The sequence below is a fragment of the Triturus cristatus genome, chromosome 1_1 (genome assembly GCF_964204655.1).
Source record: "Triturus cristatus chromosome 1_1, aTriCri1.1, whole genome shotgun sequence".
In the NCBI taxonomy this organism is placed as follows: Eukaryota; Metazoa; Chordata; class Amphibia; order Caudata; family Salamandridae; genus Triturus; species Triturus cristatus.
In genome coordinates, this window is record NC_140579.1 from 425,494,996 (window position 1) to 425,514,683 (window position 19,688).

The following is a 19,688-nucleotide window of genomic DNA, read 5'->3' on the forward strand; positions in this document are numbered from 1 at the left end:
GGGTTTGGGTGTCGGCTGACTTTGGTGGGTGCCGTGTGTCTCTCCTCTGCGCTACTGTGGTTCTGGGAGAGCGACTGGGTGCCCACGGTGTGTTGTAGCGGCAATATCGTTGTTTGGGATCCCCCACGTGTCCAAGGAGAGGATGTAGGGGGAGATCAGCAGTTGGGCCCCCCTTCTAAGAGGCCCGGGTGAACTACGTGGTTTTTGGCAACTCTGATGGTGGTTGTGTGGAAACCGAGGGGACGGCCGCTCCGTGTAGCTCCTGGTCTCATGTGTGACTGTCGGCGGTGTTGGGCCCCGACGTCTGGGTCACTTGTGCTTACTGTTGGGATGCAGTCCTCCAGGCCCCGCTGCCCCCCTCCGTTGCCGGGCGTAGGTGGATCAGCCCACGGTGCAATCCAGGCTCAGCATGCTCGATCTCGTGAATTGTGTCTCCCTCAGGAGGCCCCCCAGCGCCGAGTGGGTTGCTGTCTAGCTCGGCAGAGGGACGGAAGTTCCGGCGGCGGATCGCCGCTTACATTGCGCCTGCGATGTTGAACCCAGTTCTACTTAGGCCCTGCGACTTTGCACGGGGGTTGGGGGTTGCGCGCTACGGCGCTGGGTGAGGCTTGCGGTCTCCTGTTTTCGCCTAGCGCTCCCCGAGAGGGCCCCGCTCAGTGTCCTTGCAAGTGTCCGCACCGGGTATCGCCATTAACCTGCCTGGTTCTCTAGCGGATGTTGTCTCCCGGGGTCTCAGGTAGGGAGGGGCAGCTGCAGGACGCCCTCGGAGTAGGAATGCCAGGGGCCTGGTCGGTGCCAGTGTAGGCCTGAAAGCAGCGCACTGGATTTTCGCGCCTCAGTCCCCGGCAGCGCCGGCCGGCCGCTCCGCGCCCTGGTCACCGCCATCTCAGACGTTCAGGCATTCGGGGATGCCCCGCTGCAAAATCTTTGAACCAACGAGCTTGAAGTCATAACGCCTCCAACTAATTCGAAGTAATGCATTTTACAGCACTAAGGAGAATTCAAATAGAAGACGCTAACTGGAGTCAACATGATGACCTAAACTCGGCGCTCGGAAAAGACGCGCCTTCAATCGGCCCCACAAAAAGGTAACTTTTCCAAATGTATACAACAAGATCTGTAGATGGACGATGGTGCTAGGATTAACGGTTTCCCCGAATATACTTAACACATTCCCTTAATCCATCCTCAGCACTCAAACGAGGCCAATCCCTACCGAGCAGATACGGTCGCTACCCTTCCGACCTCCACATTGACTAGTAAGCAATTTCTCTATCCAAATGCATACTTATGAGTCAGACCCTAAATGGATGTTATTACACCTTTTTCTTTCACTCTTTTCCACCCAGGTTCCCCCACTACTCTAAAACGCTTGTCTTCATCCAAACAAAGGTAACTTTATCCCTACAGAAACGAACAACCAATGAAAACTAGGTATGGGGCCCCTCCTGTAACTTATACAGGCTTCTCCTTTCTCACCTTACAGGTCCTGATGAGAGGCCCAGCAAATCATGGGTCTCGAAACGCGTAGACCTCTTTAAAGACCACAAGAACAAGAAAAAATCTACAAATAAGAATCATTTATAGATCAATATGTCTTGCTGAATGTTCTTTTTCTGTGGTCCTTACAGAAAAGAGTGTAAAATACGTTGTTTTAAACGTGTTCATTTTCTGATTGAATAGCCTGTGTGAACGTATGAGCTGTTAAGAGTGTATGGTATGTGAGATCAGCATGAGAGTTGTGAGTGAATAAATCGGTGTGGTGTGATCATTATGAATTTTTTCGTCTTGTGATATTCTGTTTTCAAAAAATTGCTTTAGCAATAGGAAGGTCCAAATCTTTAAAGAAATACTATTAAATACTGATTAACTCAAGCAAAAGAAAAGTCTTTGACACTTTTTGTTGCATTCTCAAAATGTGTTCTCCTAAATAATATGGAGTTTAAAGAATAAGTGCAGTACTAGCAACTTTTCTGTTCAATCCTATAGAGGCTCAGCTTTACTGCCTTTTGCCTACCTCCAGTTTCGGTCACTGCAAGATGCAGTGAAGCAGCTCCACTCATCCACGGGAGTTCCTGGGTATTTGTTGAAGGCAGGCAGACCTCTCAGGCATTTGGAGGCACAGCAGCTGTAGGACAAGATGACTTTAGCTCAATTGGTCAGTAACAGCAGACAGGCTGGCAGGATTGGTGCCAAGTCAGTTGCTTCTCCACAGTCCTTGCTTTTCGCGGCTCTTCGGTGTCCTCCTTCTAAGGTCGGCAGGAATCGGATTTCCTGGTGCCATGGGCTCCCCTAAATACTAGATTTAGGAGCATTACGGGAGTGTAGGATTGTAGCCAATGGGCTACTCACACCTGGGATCACTACGCCCCCTTTATGACCACTTCCTGCGGGAAGTGGGGATAACCCTGTCCCAGAGTTCCTAATTCAGACTTTTACATTTTGTGTCTGCATCGGGTAGCCCACCTTAAGGATGGAACTAGCCTGAGTGTGAACACACCTCTCTGACTACTAATTTTCCCACCTGTCCAGGCGCCAAATGGGCCCTGGTCAATGGGGGTCCCCTCACCAGCTAGATTTGCATACCAAAGACTCTCTGAAGCTCCCTGCCTTGGAATGCTAATTTAAAGGTCATCCTTTTGGAGGGAGTGTGAAACACACTCTCCAGAGCAGGATCTTCCTTTGGGGGTTAGAAACCTCTCTGTGGTTGCAGGCTGGTCTACACCAGTCTGCCTGCACACTAGAAGCTGGTAGGTTTTCAGGAGACACCTTTAAGGTGCCCTCCGGTTATTAATAAATCCACCACTGGAATCAGTGTGGGTTTATTAATACAAGGTGTTTGATACCAAACACCATAGATTTCAGTGAAGCCATCATGTAGCTGGGGAATTCGTTTTTACCAGTGTCCAGCACATGTACTTGAAATGGCTTCCCTGGTCACTTGTACTGGTAGTAATTGAACAAGGAGCACAGGGGCATATCTGCACATGCAGATATATCCATCCATATAATATAGTGCACCCTGCATTAGGGCTGTAAGGCCTGCTGTAGGGGTGGCTTACCTCTGTAGGCATGGCACACAGGGATGTGTGCCATATCGTGTTATTACTCTTATCTGCACAATTATTAATGCATCAAAATGGTGCAGATACTTAAATTGGTGTACAAAAGACAAACAGTCATTGAGTACATTTGACAGCTATTGAATGCAGCATACATGGGGGGGAACGTTGCATCAGGCCTGATTTTCCTGATGCCACTGATAAAAACAAAAGTTTTTGGAGGGGCAAATGGATCTTATCCCCACAAGAAGAACTAGATCTACAATGGAACTTAAATTTAGTTATAGCTGGATTATTTTAAAACAATGTTGAACCTATGCGTAAAATACTGTTTACATTTGTATCTCTATAAAGAGTTTTATAGTAACAATTACATACATAAGAAGAGTAAATGTATTGCAAGTTTATTGCAAGAACTGCATTCTGTACGCATTTACAAGAATAAGTTGGCCATGCAAACCCGCCCAAAATTCAGTCAGTGTTGTGACACTTGCATATGAATCGATCAATTAAACTTTGAATTCTTTGTGTGTTAGGGTGGTCATTTATGAACCCTCTTCAGGAGACTATAGGTATTACAAAAACAAATCGGTTTTTTGTAACACATGTCCCCTAAGTTTGTGTTATTTTTTTTTTTAGAAAGGAACAACTGCTACATGGATTCTTCAGAATATACAAATGTCTTTTATGCTGGTAGACAAAAAAAAACTACACTGGAAGGAAGCAGCTTTAGCTTTTATCTGCTAATATTTGTCTAGATGACAAAACCTTAGACGCTTGCTTACCTCCACACACTTTCACAAAGAATCAATGTGTAGCCCTACAAAACTTAAAGGAAGCCATAATGGGATAAATGCTGGTAAAACATTTAATTTCTGCAACTATTACCTCAAACCATTCACCAGAAGAAGTGAATACCACTGCAAAATATGTGTAGTATATGGCTCTAGGTTCACACTGGAAAATAAACCAGTTACTCACCTGTAACACCGATTTTTAACTCACAAACCTTATAGGTTCATATATGGCTAGGGTGACCAGACGTCCCGGTTTTGCCCGGACTGTCCCCGTTTTTTGTGAAATGTCCCCGTGTCCCGACACTGTACTCCAATGGAGTCAAATGTCCCCGTTTTAGAACAGTGTCCGGGTTGAACAAAGAAATGTCCCGGTTTTTAACTGTTCCGGTTGCGCGCATGCTCTGTTTTCACAGCTTGGTGACGTCACTGAGGTGAGCGCTGTAGCAGGAAGGGAAATCCTTTGAAGAGAGACATGTTCTCTCGGGATTTCCCTTCTCTTTGTCTACACAGCGCCACCTACGTCATCATGCAGCTGGTTAGAACCACCTGTGACCGGCATGACCCTGATTTTACAGCCTGCAGCAATCCATCGTGACCCTGCTCTGCCTTAAAGCGAGCGAGGGTCGGACAGTCTCAAACTACAGCAGAATCCAGCAGCAGCTTCGTGACGCCTCCCCAGCCCTACCAGCACCGTCGGGACACTGCCTTGCATCAGAGCTGCATCATCCAGGAATCCTTGCCCTCCCAGCCTGCAAGCCCGCAACGTGTATTTTAACCCTGAGAGTTTTATCCGCACCAGTGCTGGCTTCCTGGGGGCGCCGTGTAGCGTTTCTTTCCCCCAGCAATTACCAGGCCTCACATAAATGTCAAGAGTGTGATTAATTATCTTCCTGGAGAGAGATCAGCATTTTGTATAGTTGAGGTTTTGACTTGGCTGAAGTTAGTGCAGAGGGTTAATATGCCTGCTGCAAAGAACGTGTACCAAGTAGATTACAGAGTGCGTATGATGTAAACAGATCAGCAGGGTTACTGCTTTCAAAAGAGACATTTTTTTGCTACTTGCAATTTATAACTTAAAGTCCTAATATAGAATAGTGAGCTATTAACTTTCATCCTAGAACTGCATACACACTGCAAAGTATACATTATTAGAACATTGAATAATGTTTCAAAAAGGGTTAATCTGGCTAGAAATCGATTCTTAATATTAAAGAAAGCTCCCAACTATGCTGTTTCTTTTTCGACTCTGCGTTTGTGCTTCTCCACACCAAGCACTCTTAAACTATACTGCCTACCAGTATGGATGACATGTGACTCCTACACTTTCAGTCCTTTGGCTTATGTAACATTTCCTATACACTGATTTACACACGTATGATTGATTGTCTCTGTGTAATGTGTGTGTGATGCAAAGTGCTTGGACACCCTACACTGGTATGAGTGGCGCTATATATAATGCATCTGATAGAGTGTGGTTATGGTGACTTGGTCACTGTTAAAGGGTGCTAGTGAGAGAATCCGTGGTGGAGGTGGTCATTGGGGGGGGCGCCAACAAACATTGTCGCACAGGGCGCCACCAGCACTAAAGCCAGCCCTGTCTTATATGTTCTAAACTATTTACTATGCTAATGTGCGTAAATGTTTCCACGTAAATAAAGCAAACATTATTTATATTTCAGTCAACTGCGCTGAACGTAGGGGGAGTGCTTAATGGGAAGGAGTATTCTACAAACAGCAGTATCTGATTTTGACGATGACAGAATGTGTGTGTGTGTATATGTGTGTATATATATATCTATCAAACTCGCTAGCGATGCACTCGTTCACTTCCTCGTGGCAAAAACAAGAGCACAAACTCCTCTTCGATTGTGCAATTTTCTTTATTGTTCAGTTAACAATCCCAATATATATACTTATCTAATAAGAAAACAAACTTGGACTAAAGCAAATGTTGAGGCAAAGTCTGTTTAAATGGAATTAATGCTTACTGCCGATAAAAGACCTCTGATTTGTCATCTGTAATGCTTCATCTCGGTCTTGGAGGGAGCTGTCGTAGTCCTTTTTCTATGTTTATCACAGCTGTCAAATAGTCCTACTTTTATGTCGGTGGTTACTGCAAATCGTAGTCCTACTTCTATGTCTATGACCTGTCCCCGTTTTTTGTTTTGAGAATCTGGTCACCCTATATATGGCACCCCCACCTCCCCAGGGAAAGAAGGGAGGTAGTTAATAAAAAATAATATAAAATTGAGGTCACCTTTTGGGACATTGTGGGCTTATAGTCAGTGTCATAGTGAGTTATACTGACTCGATATTCAAGTTAAAAAACGTTTACACTTTAGGGACACTTCTGAACCCAGCCACTAGCTTTTGAATCTAGAAGAGAAGAACTATTGGTACAAGAAAGTAAATGGGGGGAGGAGTTGGCTTAACAGCTAGGGCGGTGGACCTTGAATCTGGGGAACCGGTTTCGAGTTTCGCAATGACGCTGAACATCCTGTAATTCTGGGCAAATCACTTAATCTCCCCGTGCCTAACAACAATGAATGTGTCCTCATGTAACGCAACTGGTGCTCGTGTAAAGCGCTCTTATACCCGATACTTTTGGGTCACGTTAGGCTATATAAAACTCTGTTTAAAAAAAAACAAAAAAACAACTGGTCTCCTTCAAAACATGAAAGTTAGGCTCCATTGTGCTCCAATCTAAGAACTCCATAACTCATGCTTTGGGCTAATGCTATTCTAACAAGGTCATCGCCTTCCACTTTTAAGAGAAACTACTTCCAATTATTTGTCCCATTTATGGCACGTCCCCGAGTGAAAGAATCCAGATTGGTTAGACAACGACCTAGATCAGAAGGCCTTTTATCCTGAATCTGGTCATTGGAATGTGCAGGAGCTTGTCGGGTCCTCTTGCCTATGTTTGGGTGACAGAAACTCACGGTAACCTCTCCCTGTTCTCTCCCCCTGGTAACCCTCATCCATCCAGCAGTGCCCACTGAAGACTGTTGCTGAAAGCTTTGAAGGTTAGATCTCAAGTTCAAGCAGGCGAATAATAATGGAATCAGGAGGTGTCTGGGCAGCTTGAGCTGCCAGACTAATTCTCGTTTCATGAAGCAGAAATGTAAACTTTTATTGAAGGTATATTTGTTACTTTGGTATTATGACTCGACATTTCAATGTGGATTAGAAAGTGTGCTTTGTGGTACACTGCTACAAAGGTGGAGCCTCTACCTGCTCCCTAAAATGAGATGCATAAATCTGCTGTTGATAAATTAATCGTATTTATATTTCCAGCATTGACCGTGGAAAAGCTGCTTTAGCCCATGTACTAAACAGCCTTTCGAGAGGCTATCATGGCAATCGCACGCACCTGTCTCACTGTTGGACATTATATGGCTAGGATTGAAGCCTTGAAGGCACATTTAACGGGTGATTTATCTAATGTAATCCTTAATGCCAGAGTGCTTTAATCTGCTATGTGAATGTTACAGCATGGCCTGCAGCCGCTCAGGGTCCTTGCTGCCCTGATGCCATGTTTGAAAGTCTCCCATATGAGTGCTGTAGAGCTACATTGCAGCACACATGACGTACAACGTTTATTCTACTTGTATACTTTCTGAAGGACTTTCCTGATACCTTAGCTAATGTTAAGTATGCTAATTAATGTTCGCTAATGATGCTCCATGTTTAGGTGTAGAGCCCATGCAGTGGGAGGCTGCTTGGCAGTCTTCCATTGGCCAGACTAAAGTATGCCAGCTAACTGAGTTTATAAATATAAAATTATGTCAGGGAGACAGCGTGAAAATTGCAGATACATACAGTGACAATTGCACCACAATAATTAATTCTAGCCTCTTTGAGTATGCTGTATTGCTTCATGCCATTGTGAACAAGGGTTTCTTAACACAGGAGGTATTGGTGTATGTGTAGGGGGTCCAGTCAGTAGGAACTATGGTATCAGAATAAAATGGGGCTAGAAGGGGAAAGTGAGGACTGGGGCCATTCACTCATGCTGATTTGGAGTGTGTTTCTGTGCATCTAAGCAAATATTTGTGCTGCTAAACTATAATCTTTTCAGATTTCAGTTATTTGTCTCATTGGAGCTTTCGCACTTCTCAATAGGCTATGAGCGAGGGGGGTGTGTGGCACTGGCTACAGGACGTTCCATGGGTCTCTGGGAGGTGAAAGACTGTGCCACATCCAGGGCCAAGTACATCTGCAGACAAAACACTGGTCTCCCTGAATTGCCATCTGCTTACCCTACACCTAGCCTGACAGGCTCTTGTCCACAAGACTGGAATTCGGACCCCAGCCTGCGTCATTGTTATAAGGTAAGAGGGATGTTTTTCCCCACAAAATACCGGACAGCCAGTGAATCAGTCAGCTGAAAGGTTGGACTCAGTTTGATTTGCAGATCCATAGTCTGGGCCCACATGGTTGTCAAGTTACATGCACTCTGTCTTTAAGCTAAGGTTTTTTGATTTGCCCCATGACTTTTGTTATGCTCTGGTGGTGTCTGTGACAAACTCCCTTTTGAGAGTGAGTGTAAGATACAAGCCTGCTAAAGAGTTACAGTGACACTCAGATGGTTAAAGTGGGGAAGCAGGAAATGCACATTCTGGGGGCAAAGTTTATTCTGTGACACTTATGGTGGGGCCTAAGACTGGTCTTATATTTGAGTTTTATGATTGGTGGGTGAGGTGTTGTACAAAGTAGGAAAAGTGGAGGAAGGTCTTATCGAACTGGTGCAGTTTGTCATGTTCATGACATCAGCAGTCACAGACTTGGTCACTTTATAATGATTTCATGAGTTGTCGGAATAAAATTGCATTTACTTTTGTTTCACAAGACTTTGCAGGTCTTTTTCTCATCATAATCTCTTCTTTTTTACCTGCGTTGGCAGGCCTTCCGCTCAGATGACTGGCAAGAGAAGAAGACATGGATTCAGGCACAACTCTTTTGCCAAGAGCTAGGTGCCAAGCTGCTCAGTTTAACCAGCTCTGATGAGGAGCACTTTGTGGCTCGCATGATGGACAGGATCTATGGGTGAGAACCTTTATCCATGGATTCAATCAATCAATCAAGAAAGCTTTATTCGATTGTGACCAATCAATCATAAAAGCGCAATGACAGCATTTCATATATGTTAAAATTCGTATAGAATTCATTTAAACAAATTGATTTAAATACATTGAAGAAATAAAACATTGTTACACTTCACAGGGTTTCCTGAGATTTAAGTTAAAAACATTAAAAAAGAGACAATTGTTTTTTTAGACACACGACTTTTCTCAAAAAAGTTACCATCCTAAAGACAGTATGTACATTGTCTAGTTGTTGTAATGCCAGAAGGGCCGGTCGACATTGGCGAAGCCCGAACCATTTTAGCACGGGGACTATGCTCGTTCTCCTGGCATTAGAATTAAAATTTACAAAAAAGAATAAGATGAATCGAGGTCTGCTTAGAGATTTTATCACAAGGGCACAACTGTAAAACTTGGGACCAGTCAATTGCTTTGGGCAGAGTAACTAATCTGTAAAAAATTCCCAAGCGGAAGCGAGTTAAAAGGAACCTGTCAAAATCACTCAGGACCAAGGTGAGGTAGGGTTGGATATTAAAAGTAATTAAAATCGACTGGTTGTGCAGGACTATAGGATGGATTCAAAGACGGGCAGCTGTTCGGAGGTTCTGCATGTTGGAAGGATCTTTATACAGGGGTTTGTGAGACTGTGACAGCTGTTCTGAGGGCTGGGAGCAAATAAAAAACTATACTTGTTTTAGGGGCTCCAGGCAGTTGAATGGAAGCCCAGGAATCTGGAAGTAAAGTGTCTGAAGTTAAACAACATTGTGAATAATGTCTTAAAACCTAGTGCTGTGTTCTTACTAGTGAACACTCCCTCCCTAAGCCACTGTTTACTAACTCAGTTCCTCTCCCTGGACTACACTTCACCTTTAGACTATATATTTCTGCTGAACACACTCTATCCTTTCTCTCTTGCTGGATCACATATTTTTTGTTACATGTGCTGCTGTAGGTCATATGCTCTGCCTACTCCTCCCATCTAGTGTTGGCTGTGGACATTCCCAAGTTGATTTTCTTTGAAGAATTCTTTGGTCTCTATATATCTCGTAACTCTTTTTTGTTTCCGAAATCTTTTTATTGAGGTATTTTTCCGTTTCAATACAACATATCATGACACAGATATTGTAACGTAAACATCATAATTGTTACATGTCAGCATGGACGTGCCAGTTTTGGGATAAGCTCGCTGCTGAGTACAGGATATATTTGGATCAGGGGTCAGAAATACAGGCAGACCACTGCAAGCAGGAGAAGAGCATATGCTAACTGAGCGGTCTGTGCTGAGTGTTTGGAGGAGAATGCTGCTCCAGTGTGTCATCTTCGAGTATGTGTACCTCTTGAACAGTGAATGTAGAGTAGGAGTGAGGTTACATAACAGCGCAAGCTTAGAGGATCATGGTGTCCGGGAGGGGTCAGAGAGCGAACGGGATGGCAACAAAGTTCTTTGTAATGAGGGCTTTAGCCCATGGCGGAACTGGATAAAAATTTGTGTCAGGGGCAGTGTGCAGGGTAATTCCGGGGCAGCTACTCTACAGTAAAACGGGGCTGCATGTCAATGTAGTGTGATGCAGCTGTAATTTCACGGTAATTTCTTAATGCAAAACCTCATTTACCTCTAATTTACCGCTGTAAAGGTACTGGACCATTGCCACTGTATATTACCTTCAGGAGACTTTACATAAACATGAAAAATCAAAAATGCATTTGATCGATGTCTTGCAAAATGACCAAATAAAATTTGTTGTTTAAAAAAAAAAATGCATTTGATATTTAAACCAATAAAGAGAGTCTTGAGTATTTTTAAAGGGTTTTATTTTCTTAGTTAAAAGTGAAGTTTTTTCTGACCCTTTATTCATTAGTCGAATATCAATCAGGTTACAGAATTTTGAAATTAGGAACAATAGCATTAATACAGAACATATTACAGTCTGCATATAGACATCACATGTAGAAAAGAAAATGTGGCGCAAAATGTCAGTCAAAACTCTTAAAGAGTTTCTAAGAAAAGAGTGAGTCTTGCAAGGCTAATCAATAATTAATAAATGGCAAAAATCTCCCATAAAGAGAAATAAATGCATAGGACAAATAAATCTTTTCAAAACTAATTAATTAGTCAAAGCATAAACTTGAAGTTTTAGCATTCTAAATCTACCTTCTGCCCTGGTCTGTTCATCTCTGCTACTCTGAGCTACACAACGAGCAAGAAAGCCCCTCCTTCACAGACCACAGAGGAATGTGATCTGCCTTGCAAAAAATATGACGTGCAAGAACTTTCTGGAAAAAATATGAACAAAAAACCCCCACCTCCCTTTGTCTCTCCTCGGACGCAATCTCCACCCAGGCTGCACCCGTTTCACGTACCTAACCCATATGATGCCTGGCCTCATCTGCTGCCTCTCCTCTCTCCTAAAGCTAAGGCTTAAGGCCTAAGGCTGGCACGCCCCCTATGGGGTCATTATTTATACTCTAATTCTTGGCTGACTACACAAATAATGTTGCAGTTTTTAGTAAAGCTTGCACTGATTGGTTAGCATAGATGATATGAGGGTCTCACCATCCTGTTCTCATTGGCATATCCAACCTATACCAGTTTTAACAAAAGAAGCGTGAATGATTAATACAATCATATATTTCAGCAACATTTAATAGGAAAAAATGTTTCAGTCCAGTTTCCTCCATCCTGTGACATCACACGCAGGATAAGCACATTCCACAAACACTGGTACATTCGCAGAATAGCAAAAATTTACAGTTCACAGTGGCCTTGACCAGGTCTTCACTCGAGGCACTTGGCAGTATGTAGCTGTTTTCTGCGCATGCTCTATAATTCACAGCCTTGCTGGATTCACAGGCACCCATTTTATCTTAGGCCCAAAAATAAAACAAACACAAAAATAGTATTAATTTACGAAATAGAACCCATTCTGTTTACCTCCCCCATACTAATACCTTGATTATTTTTCCTAGCAAAAACTATTAGTTTAAAGTAGCTTTTCTATTATTTGTGCACATGCAAAAATGTGCAATGTACAACATAGCATAAAACATGCACCAGTGCAAATTTTCAAAGCACACACAGTTAATACATACTCATAGCAACATGCTTTAATGTTTTAGATAGCTTTTCATGCAAAATGCTTTAGCCCCGCGTGTAGTGTTTGGTGCATGGTTAATTAACACACATTATAAAATGATGTGTTATGAACTGAATATATTTGTCTAAATATGCAGCAAAGCCAAAGTCTCTTGAGACAGGGAACAGGAGTGTAATTTATAAGGGAAAGGAGCTGGGAAGAGAGAACACACATTCTATGATTATCCTCAAAGCTAAAATAGCCACTGAAATCACATGTTTTCTCTACACTGCAAAACACATGTTAATTCAGCACAAGCATTTCAGACTGAAAGCATTTACCAGGCCTCATTTCATGTCTTTCATTTTGAATGCACCAAAGTGCACCTTTTAAAAAGCATGTGACTAGGCCTCATTTCATAATATCATGTACCATGTGTTTTCCACTTGCACCAAATTCTGCGTCATTTTAAATGCAGTCTGTCTGAAGCACAAAAATTAAGCAATGCCTGACTCCAGATGAAATCTGAGCTACATCAAGTGCTCTAGTCATGGTGGGAGTGGGTCGCGACCTGGCATCCCGGGGGGTAGAGAGGGCGCCTGCTTCCCACCGCTCCTCACAGAACTGCGTGGGCATAGTGTCTCATGCTGCCGCTATGGGGCAATCACAGACGTGGATGTCCTCCTCACGATGCAGATTTGGGCTTTCGGCTTCTCCCCATCGGAGAAGAGCCATCTGCCATTTCATTGGGGAAGCCCTCCAGTGTAGGGTGAGAACACGCTTAGTAAGTAATAGGGCCAGATGTACAAAGTGGGCCCGAGCTATACGTTTCTTTTCTCGCTTACAGATCCCCAGAGCTTTCTCCTCCCATGTACTCAGGTGCGGCAATTCCGTAATAGATACCAGGGCGTAATGGACTACTTGCCAATATTTAGCTAGGGTGGGGCACTCTCACAGCATGTGCTGTAGGTCTGTGGTGTCAGAGTAGCATCTGAGGCATGTGATGTTGGCTGTGGGGAAATATGTTGTCATGGTCGGATTGGCCCGGTTTAAGACTGTGTATTGGATGCACTTAAACTGTGGATTTCAAGAAATGACTTTAGGTGACTCAAGTGCCTGTGCCCATTCCGAATCGCGTAACGGTCGCCCAATATCTTCCACCCATTTTTGTTGTAGGGGCGTCTGGGAAACCCCAGTATGTTCTTTAATTGCTTTATGTAACCATGTGATCAGATGACGGCACAGTGCCCATAGTGTATGGTATATGGATGACTGCACGTGTGGGGGACTCTTCATCCACCATGTGCCACATCATGCAGCACATTGCCAATAGCTGGCCATGTAGGAGGAATTGGCTAGGGGGATCCAATGGTCTTGACACAATTAGTCAAATATCCTCTGGTGTTGGTCTTGAAACAGGTCTCCCAGTGTTGCTATTGATCTATTGTGTCAGTTAGTCAGGTCCTCCGTCGCGAAGGCACCTGGAAATCGAGACAGATCTCGTGACTCCTCCTTTAGCTCAGAATGCATCAGGTCTAAGATTCTGCCTTAGAATGTTTTTTTCCGCCTTTGGATGTTTGAACTCGAGCTCCGGGCCCGTCAACCATTTCTCCATTCCTTTCTGTTTCAGTTGTTGCTCTCCAGAAGTGAGCTATGATCCAAGATGCTAGACATTATGAATTTGGTCTCAATACACAGAACATACTTTGAAGCTCATTTTTTACTTAACTACACTCAATCTGCATTACTGACTTCTAGGAAAAAAAACGCGGTTGACTCTTTGTCCTGGTGCATTGTGTGTTAAGGTAAGATTCATGAGCTTTCTCGAGACTGAAGTTTTCTTCGAATTTGAACACTTTCAAACGTTCGTGCCCAACACTATATGGCAGGAGTATGCAGAGCATCTGAATCTTCAACACTACACTACATCACTACAAGCTACAAACAGATGGTTACAGGGTATATAATATTTTCCTATTGCTTCATTATTTAGAATAACTGGCTAGCCACCATGGTGTATGTTTGCTTTATAAATTACTTCTAACATACAATATATTATACTGCAAGAGCCACAAAGAGCAGTGTTAATACAATGACATTCCTGTATTTCCATACTAAACAAAATTGATTGTCATTGAATAAGATTTGGAATATGACCTACTCTTTTATTTTATTTTTTAGAAACCTATTTATAGCACTGTAGTCTCTTTGGTTTGGTCTAGCTTGACATTGCAGCTATCTCCAGACCTGTCCTGATCAAACACAAAAAAGCTTTAAGACCTCTACTGAAAGATGGGCTTTAGCTCTGCTTTCGTGTAGATTCTCTTAACTACAGTATTTGATTGGGCAGAAGTTGTGTTCTTCTGTCAAGCTCTTGAGTGTGTCTCCTTTTGGCACCCAAGGGGTGTTCCCTTGACTAACTTTGCTGTCATTTTCAAACATAATGACAAGGCATGACAAGCTGGGCTGGCCATATTTAAGAATGCTGACTGATCTCTATTAACATTGCAAGGAAATGGGCATACAAATAACCCCTTGTGAGCTTGGGTATTAACCAAAGTAAAGGTAATGTGCTGACAAGGGAATCGTTTACACAAAAATGCAACAAGTAAACTGAACTGTTTGTCCCCAAGAGGTGACAATTCGAATTAATCATAAAGGAATGAATCTGAGGGGATCATATCATCATAAGAATAAATCATGGGAAAGAACAAGCGTACATCATGATAAATATTAGTAAAGAAGATTTTTCTTATATTTTGAACAATGTGAAACATAGGGTACATTAACAAATAAACTCTTATTATACCAAACATGTGGATGTCTGAATAAAATTACATTTTTAAAACCATAGATCTATGTATGCAAAATCTACTCATCCTTGTGTAATCAGTTCATTGTATATGTCAAATGACAAAAGGTCAACGATCCAACAATAGAAGTGGATGTGGCGTCGACTTTTCGATCTCCAGTGTCAGCTGTATGGGAAATCATCCTCAGGACCATAAAAATGACAGGAGATTTTCAAGATTCACAATTAGTGAACTGCAAGCACTCCTACTTGAAGAGGTCTTCATTCAGGTCCCTAAGGACAGGGTTGTTCTAAGAATCATTCTTAAGTTCCTCACTAATGTGATATCGCCCTTCCATCTTACCCAAACTATAGATCTGCTAGTCTTCTTCCGACAGCTGGATTCAGTTCCACAACGAGTGCTGCATATATTCGATTTAATACGAGCTCTTATGTATTACATCAACATGACCAAGCTTTTCCTTAAATCTGATCGGCTCTTTGTTGGTTTGCAGAACCTCACAGAGGGCATTTCATTTCCAAGTCAAGGCAGGCGTAGCTAGGAAGAGGATGTATGACAATACAACGCGATCATTTAGATCGCGGTACATTAAATTGCGTTTTTTACAATGCAAGCCTTTACAACGATTTGCGCTGGAGGGTGCTGGACTTAGGATCAGTATGATTTACTATTTCAACTCCAGCCTACGTAACAGTAGGGAAGGTGTTGAAATAGTAAATCACACTATTGTTTAGTCTAGAGCGCCATCCAGTGCAAGTCGTTGCAACGACTTGCGTTGTAATGACCGCAAAGTAAATGAATTGCGTGTTTTGACCGCGTTGTAGGAAGATAGTCAAATGTATCCAAACCTGGTACCATCTCCCATGGTGCACTCCCCTGATAACAAGGAAGTGACCATGTCCTTTCTAGGAACTATTTCAGTAGTGAATATTTGTAAGGTCCCCACTTGGTCAACAACACAAACCTTTCCCTGGTCTGGTCACGAGCAGTCTCAGCCCGGAGATACCCCGATGGGGGTGATTCGGGCGCTCTACAAGTCCCATAAATAAAAAAATAAAATTACCAAGCACTCCTGTGTGGATGGCTGTGGGGAAATGGGCTTTTGCAGGTTTACTCCACTTTGTCGACATTTTGACTACGAGCCTCTAGTGTAATGGCTCTGAAATGCTATGAGCCATGCTAAACATGACAGGAGCATGTGCTCTGACCCTTAAAATGGTGCATGTTTAATTGGCTTGTCCCCAATTGGCATAGCCTAACTTACTAGTAAATGTAAATGGTACCAGGGGTACCTAAGGCCTGTAGGTTAGAGTGATCCCCAGGGACAGCAGCACTTGTTGTGCCTGCCTGAGTGGCACAAGGTAAGCCGTGTCTCCCAGTCTGCCGCTGCATACTGAAGGGACAGTTTTAAACTGCGAACTCAACTTTATCATTTAAGGTATTGGCAAAGTCCAAACCTCACTTTTTAATTTATGCAAGTCACCCCTAAGTTAGCCCTAATGAGCCCTAAGGCAGGGTGTTAGAAAGTGCAGCATGTACTTTTACATGTTCCAACAGTAAAAACCCTAAATTGTCATTTTTACTGTGGAAGTGCTAGTAGTACCACTGACAAGTACGGAGTTACAGACTGACACCTCTGCCCTGATTTCTTCCGAATAGGACTACTAAAATTGCTACTGTAAGGTATCTAAACAATCTTTGCATTAACTCTAATTTAATTGTTAAATCGAATTTAATGTCATAGATGGGAAAAATGCTGCCTTAGAAGTTGCCCCTTTAGTTGCCCAAGACTTCCAGTGTCCTTTTACTGTTGTACTCAGGGTCTGTCCTGCAGACAGCTTTAGGCACTCCTGGGGACACGTGCTAACGACTCCTGGGAAAGATAACAATAGAATCCTGCCACTGGAGGAGGTGTTAACACCTCCAGGCAGGAAGACACACAGGTGTTAGACCAATAGGTGAGCTTCAAAGGTGAAGTCTCCTTTGAAGGGCAAATGGGAACACTTGAGAGAGGGACTCGTCTATTGTTTAGGTAGACACGTTGGTACTAGGGACAGGGAAAGGGAAGTCAGTTTTCCAGGGCCGTGAAGCCACATTGGTAGCCACAACTCTGGTCGGGCTAAGGAGCTACACATGCCATATTGGAATGCACAGAATGAAGTGGTCAACAGGTGGGAGTGAATCTCGTAGCCGATTGGCTACCAACCGCATCCTGCAATGAGGGCATTTTCTGAGCATAACTTGGGCACCTCGAACTCAGATCTCGACTGGACTGGAAGAGAACTGAAGGACTTCCCTACTGCACAGTGGAACCAGCAAAGAGAGGCTGCTCAGGCCTGGACTGCACATGTTGAATCTGGTGGCTAGCAAAGGAGAGGGATTGTGTCTGCTGTGTACTGCTCAAAGAGAAGTCCTCTTCAGATCTCAGCCAAAGCCAAGAGACTCCAAGGGTCAATGAGCTGACCTCCTGTTCACAGCACAGGGACAGAACATCTGAGAAGCCTGCTTGGGCAAGTTGGTAGCCCAAAGTCTTTAACCCGCCGCCATGCAGCACCAGGGAACAGGACCCAACACACAAAGTTGAACCTGAGTTTGCTGAGCCCGGGCGTGCCATTGGAGTGCAACTGGGACCCCAGAGTAAGAGTTATCAACCCAGGAAGGATTGGCATGTGATCATGGTACTGGGAAACCAGCAGTCCAGTGGCGGTTGGACTTCTGCCAGCACTGAGAGGGCTTTCGACCCTATGACCAGGGCTACCTCTCCCCCTTAGTAGACCGAGGAGTAGAAGCAACAACCCCCCCCCCCCCCCTGGTCGACCTCTGTAGAAAATTAGGTTTTTGTTGCAGTATTCCCCCCACTTTTTGCCTGATATTGATGCAACTTTGACTGAAGTGCACTGAGTTCCCCTGTGCCAGATTAATTTTTCCTAAAACAAGACACTGGTCAATTGATCCCCAGTCGTCCAGGCCTTTAGCACCTTTATAAGTCCCCAGTAAGTTGTACCCATGGTAAAGGTACCAAAGAAGGTCCCTAATAACAGCAGCTTATCTTGTGCCACTCTAAGGGACCCAGCACCAAACTCATACAGGATGCGTGACGAGGTGCTCCAGAAAGTGAAAACACGACATGGCACACACCTGTGTGCTGTGTTTCTTTAACACTGCATGTACTATTTGTTAGTCACCCCTGTGAGAAAGTGCCCTCTTTCTGCATGGTTACTCCCACTTTTTGCTGAATTGCTGATGTGCCCTGGGCTCCTGCTATCAGGTACCCAGGGCCTATGTTCTTTCCCTAAAACTGCACTGAAGCCTAAACCCAATTGGCATCTCTGGCCACAGGTCAGCCCCTAGTAAATGGTACCACAGGTACCCAGGGCACTGTGACCAGAGAAGGCCTCTAAGGGCTGCAGCACTTATTATGCCACCCTTAGAGGTCCTGTACCCTGACACTCACACACTGCCTTTGCAGGCTGCGTGTCTTGGTGCAGAACAAAGTGAAGAGTTGATGTGGCACACATCCCTGTGTGCCATGCCTACAAACCACTGCCCTGGCATAGATCAGTCACCCATCTAGCTCTGTGCACTATACCAGTGGTGGGGGTACAGGTGCATGAGCCCGGTACCCCTACAGTGTCTAAGTCCATTCTTAGACATTGTAAGTGCAGTGCAGTATATGGTGCTGGGAGTTTGCCATTATAAACTCCACCAAACCAATACTGGAGGTAGGCCAAAGGCAGTAAAGCTGGGCCTACATTGAGAAGTAGCAAAAAATTGGCGAGTACTGCCACTATTCTAAGACCTCAAATTCACTTATGAGGGCACATTTTGGGAGACAACAAAATGTGTATCAGACCTTTGTTTTCGTCGAATTAATCGATATATTAATGAATGGTGTGAACAACTCGTTTAAATATTGCTCATTGATGTGAGGTGAAATTTTTGGATCTTTTGAAAATGGAAGGTTTATAATGTAATTTGAAATGAATAAATTTATGGATTAATTCGACGAAAACAAAGGTCTGATACACATTTTGTTGTCTCCCAAAATGTGCCCTCATAAGTGAATTTGAGGTCTTAGAATAGTGGCAGTACTAGCCAATTTTTTGCTATTCATTATAAACTCCACAGCATCATAATGGCTACACTGAAAACAAACTGAGAAGTTTTGTATCAAACTTCTCAGCACATTAAACCCACACTGATGCCAGTGTGGGATTTAATAAAAAATGCACACAGAGGGCATCTTAGTGATGCCCCCTGAAAACTAACCCACCACTAGTGTCCAGGCTGAGTTGCTGCTTTCAGCTGCCACCAGAAGGCATGTTTCTGGATCCATGGGCCTGCTGCTCTCTAGGGCCTATAACAATGCACATCCTGGGACGAGGTGCCAAGCCTCCTCCCCCAGGATGGGCAGGGTTCACGAAGGGGAAGCTTCAAAGGCTTGCCGCCTTTGTGAGCTTCCCCAGGCCAATTGCTGCTTTTAGCAACTGGTCCCCACTGGTTCTGACCCCCACTTTGGGTGGGAGAACCGACGGGAAAAACAAGTGAGGAAGAGAGGTGTGCCCACCTCTGCCAACTCCACCCTTCAGGTGGGGGAGGCGAGGTGAAGCACAACTCTCAGTCCACGCAATCTTGAAGATGGGGGGACTCAGCTAACCAGGGACAGGCACATGCCCCCCTCCCACTGGAGGGTGGCATAATAGGGGGTGTACGCACCCCAGGGAAGGGACCCATTGGTCCCAGCCTTTTACCTATCTGTAACACCCCTAAATCTAGTATTTAGGGGCACCCCTGAACCTTGCTTCCTCCGATCCAGACAAGAAACAAGAAGACAATAAGGACTGAACAGCTGTGC

At 43.9% G+C, this 19,688-nt stretch overlaps 1 protein-coding gene across 1 annotated transcript in view; it reads left to right on the forward strand.

Moving 5' to 3' along the window:
• LOC146870357 (C-type mannose receptor 2-like) overlaps positions 1-19,688 on the forward strand; it is a 937,589-nt gene that overhangs the window by 589,125 nt on the left and 328,776 nt on the right. The window contains 2 exon segments of the mRNA XM_085640508.1: positions 7,985-8,193; positions 8,766-8,908. Of these exon segments, the coding sequence (XP_085496634.1) occupies positions 7,985-8,193; positions 8,766-8,908 (352 nt within the window).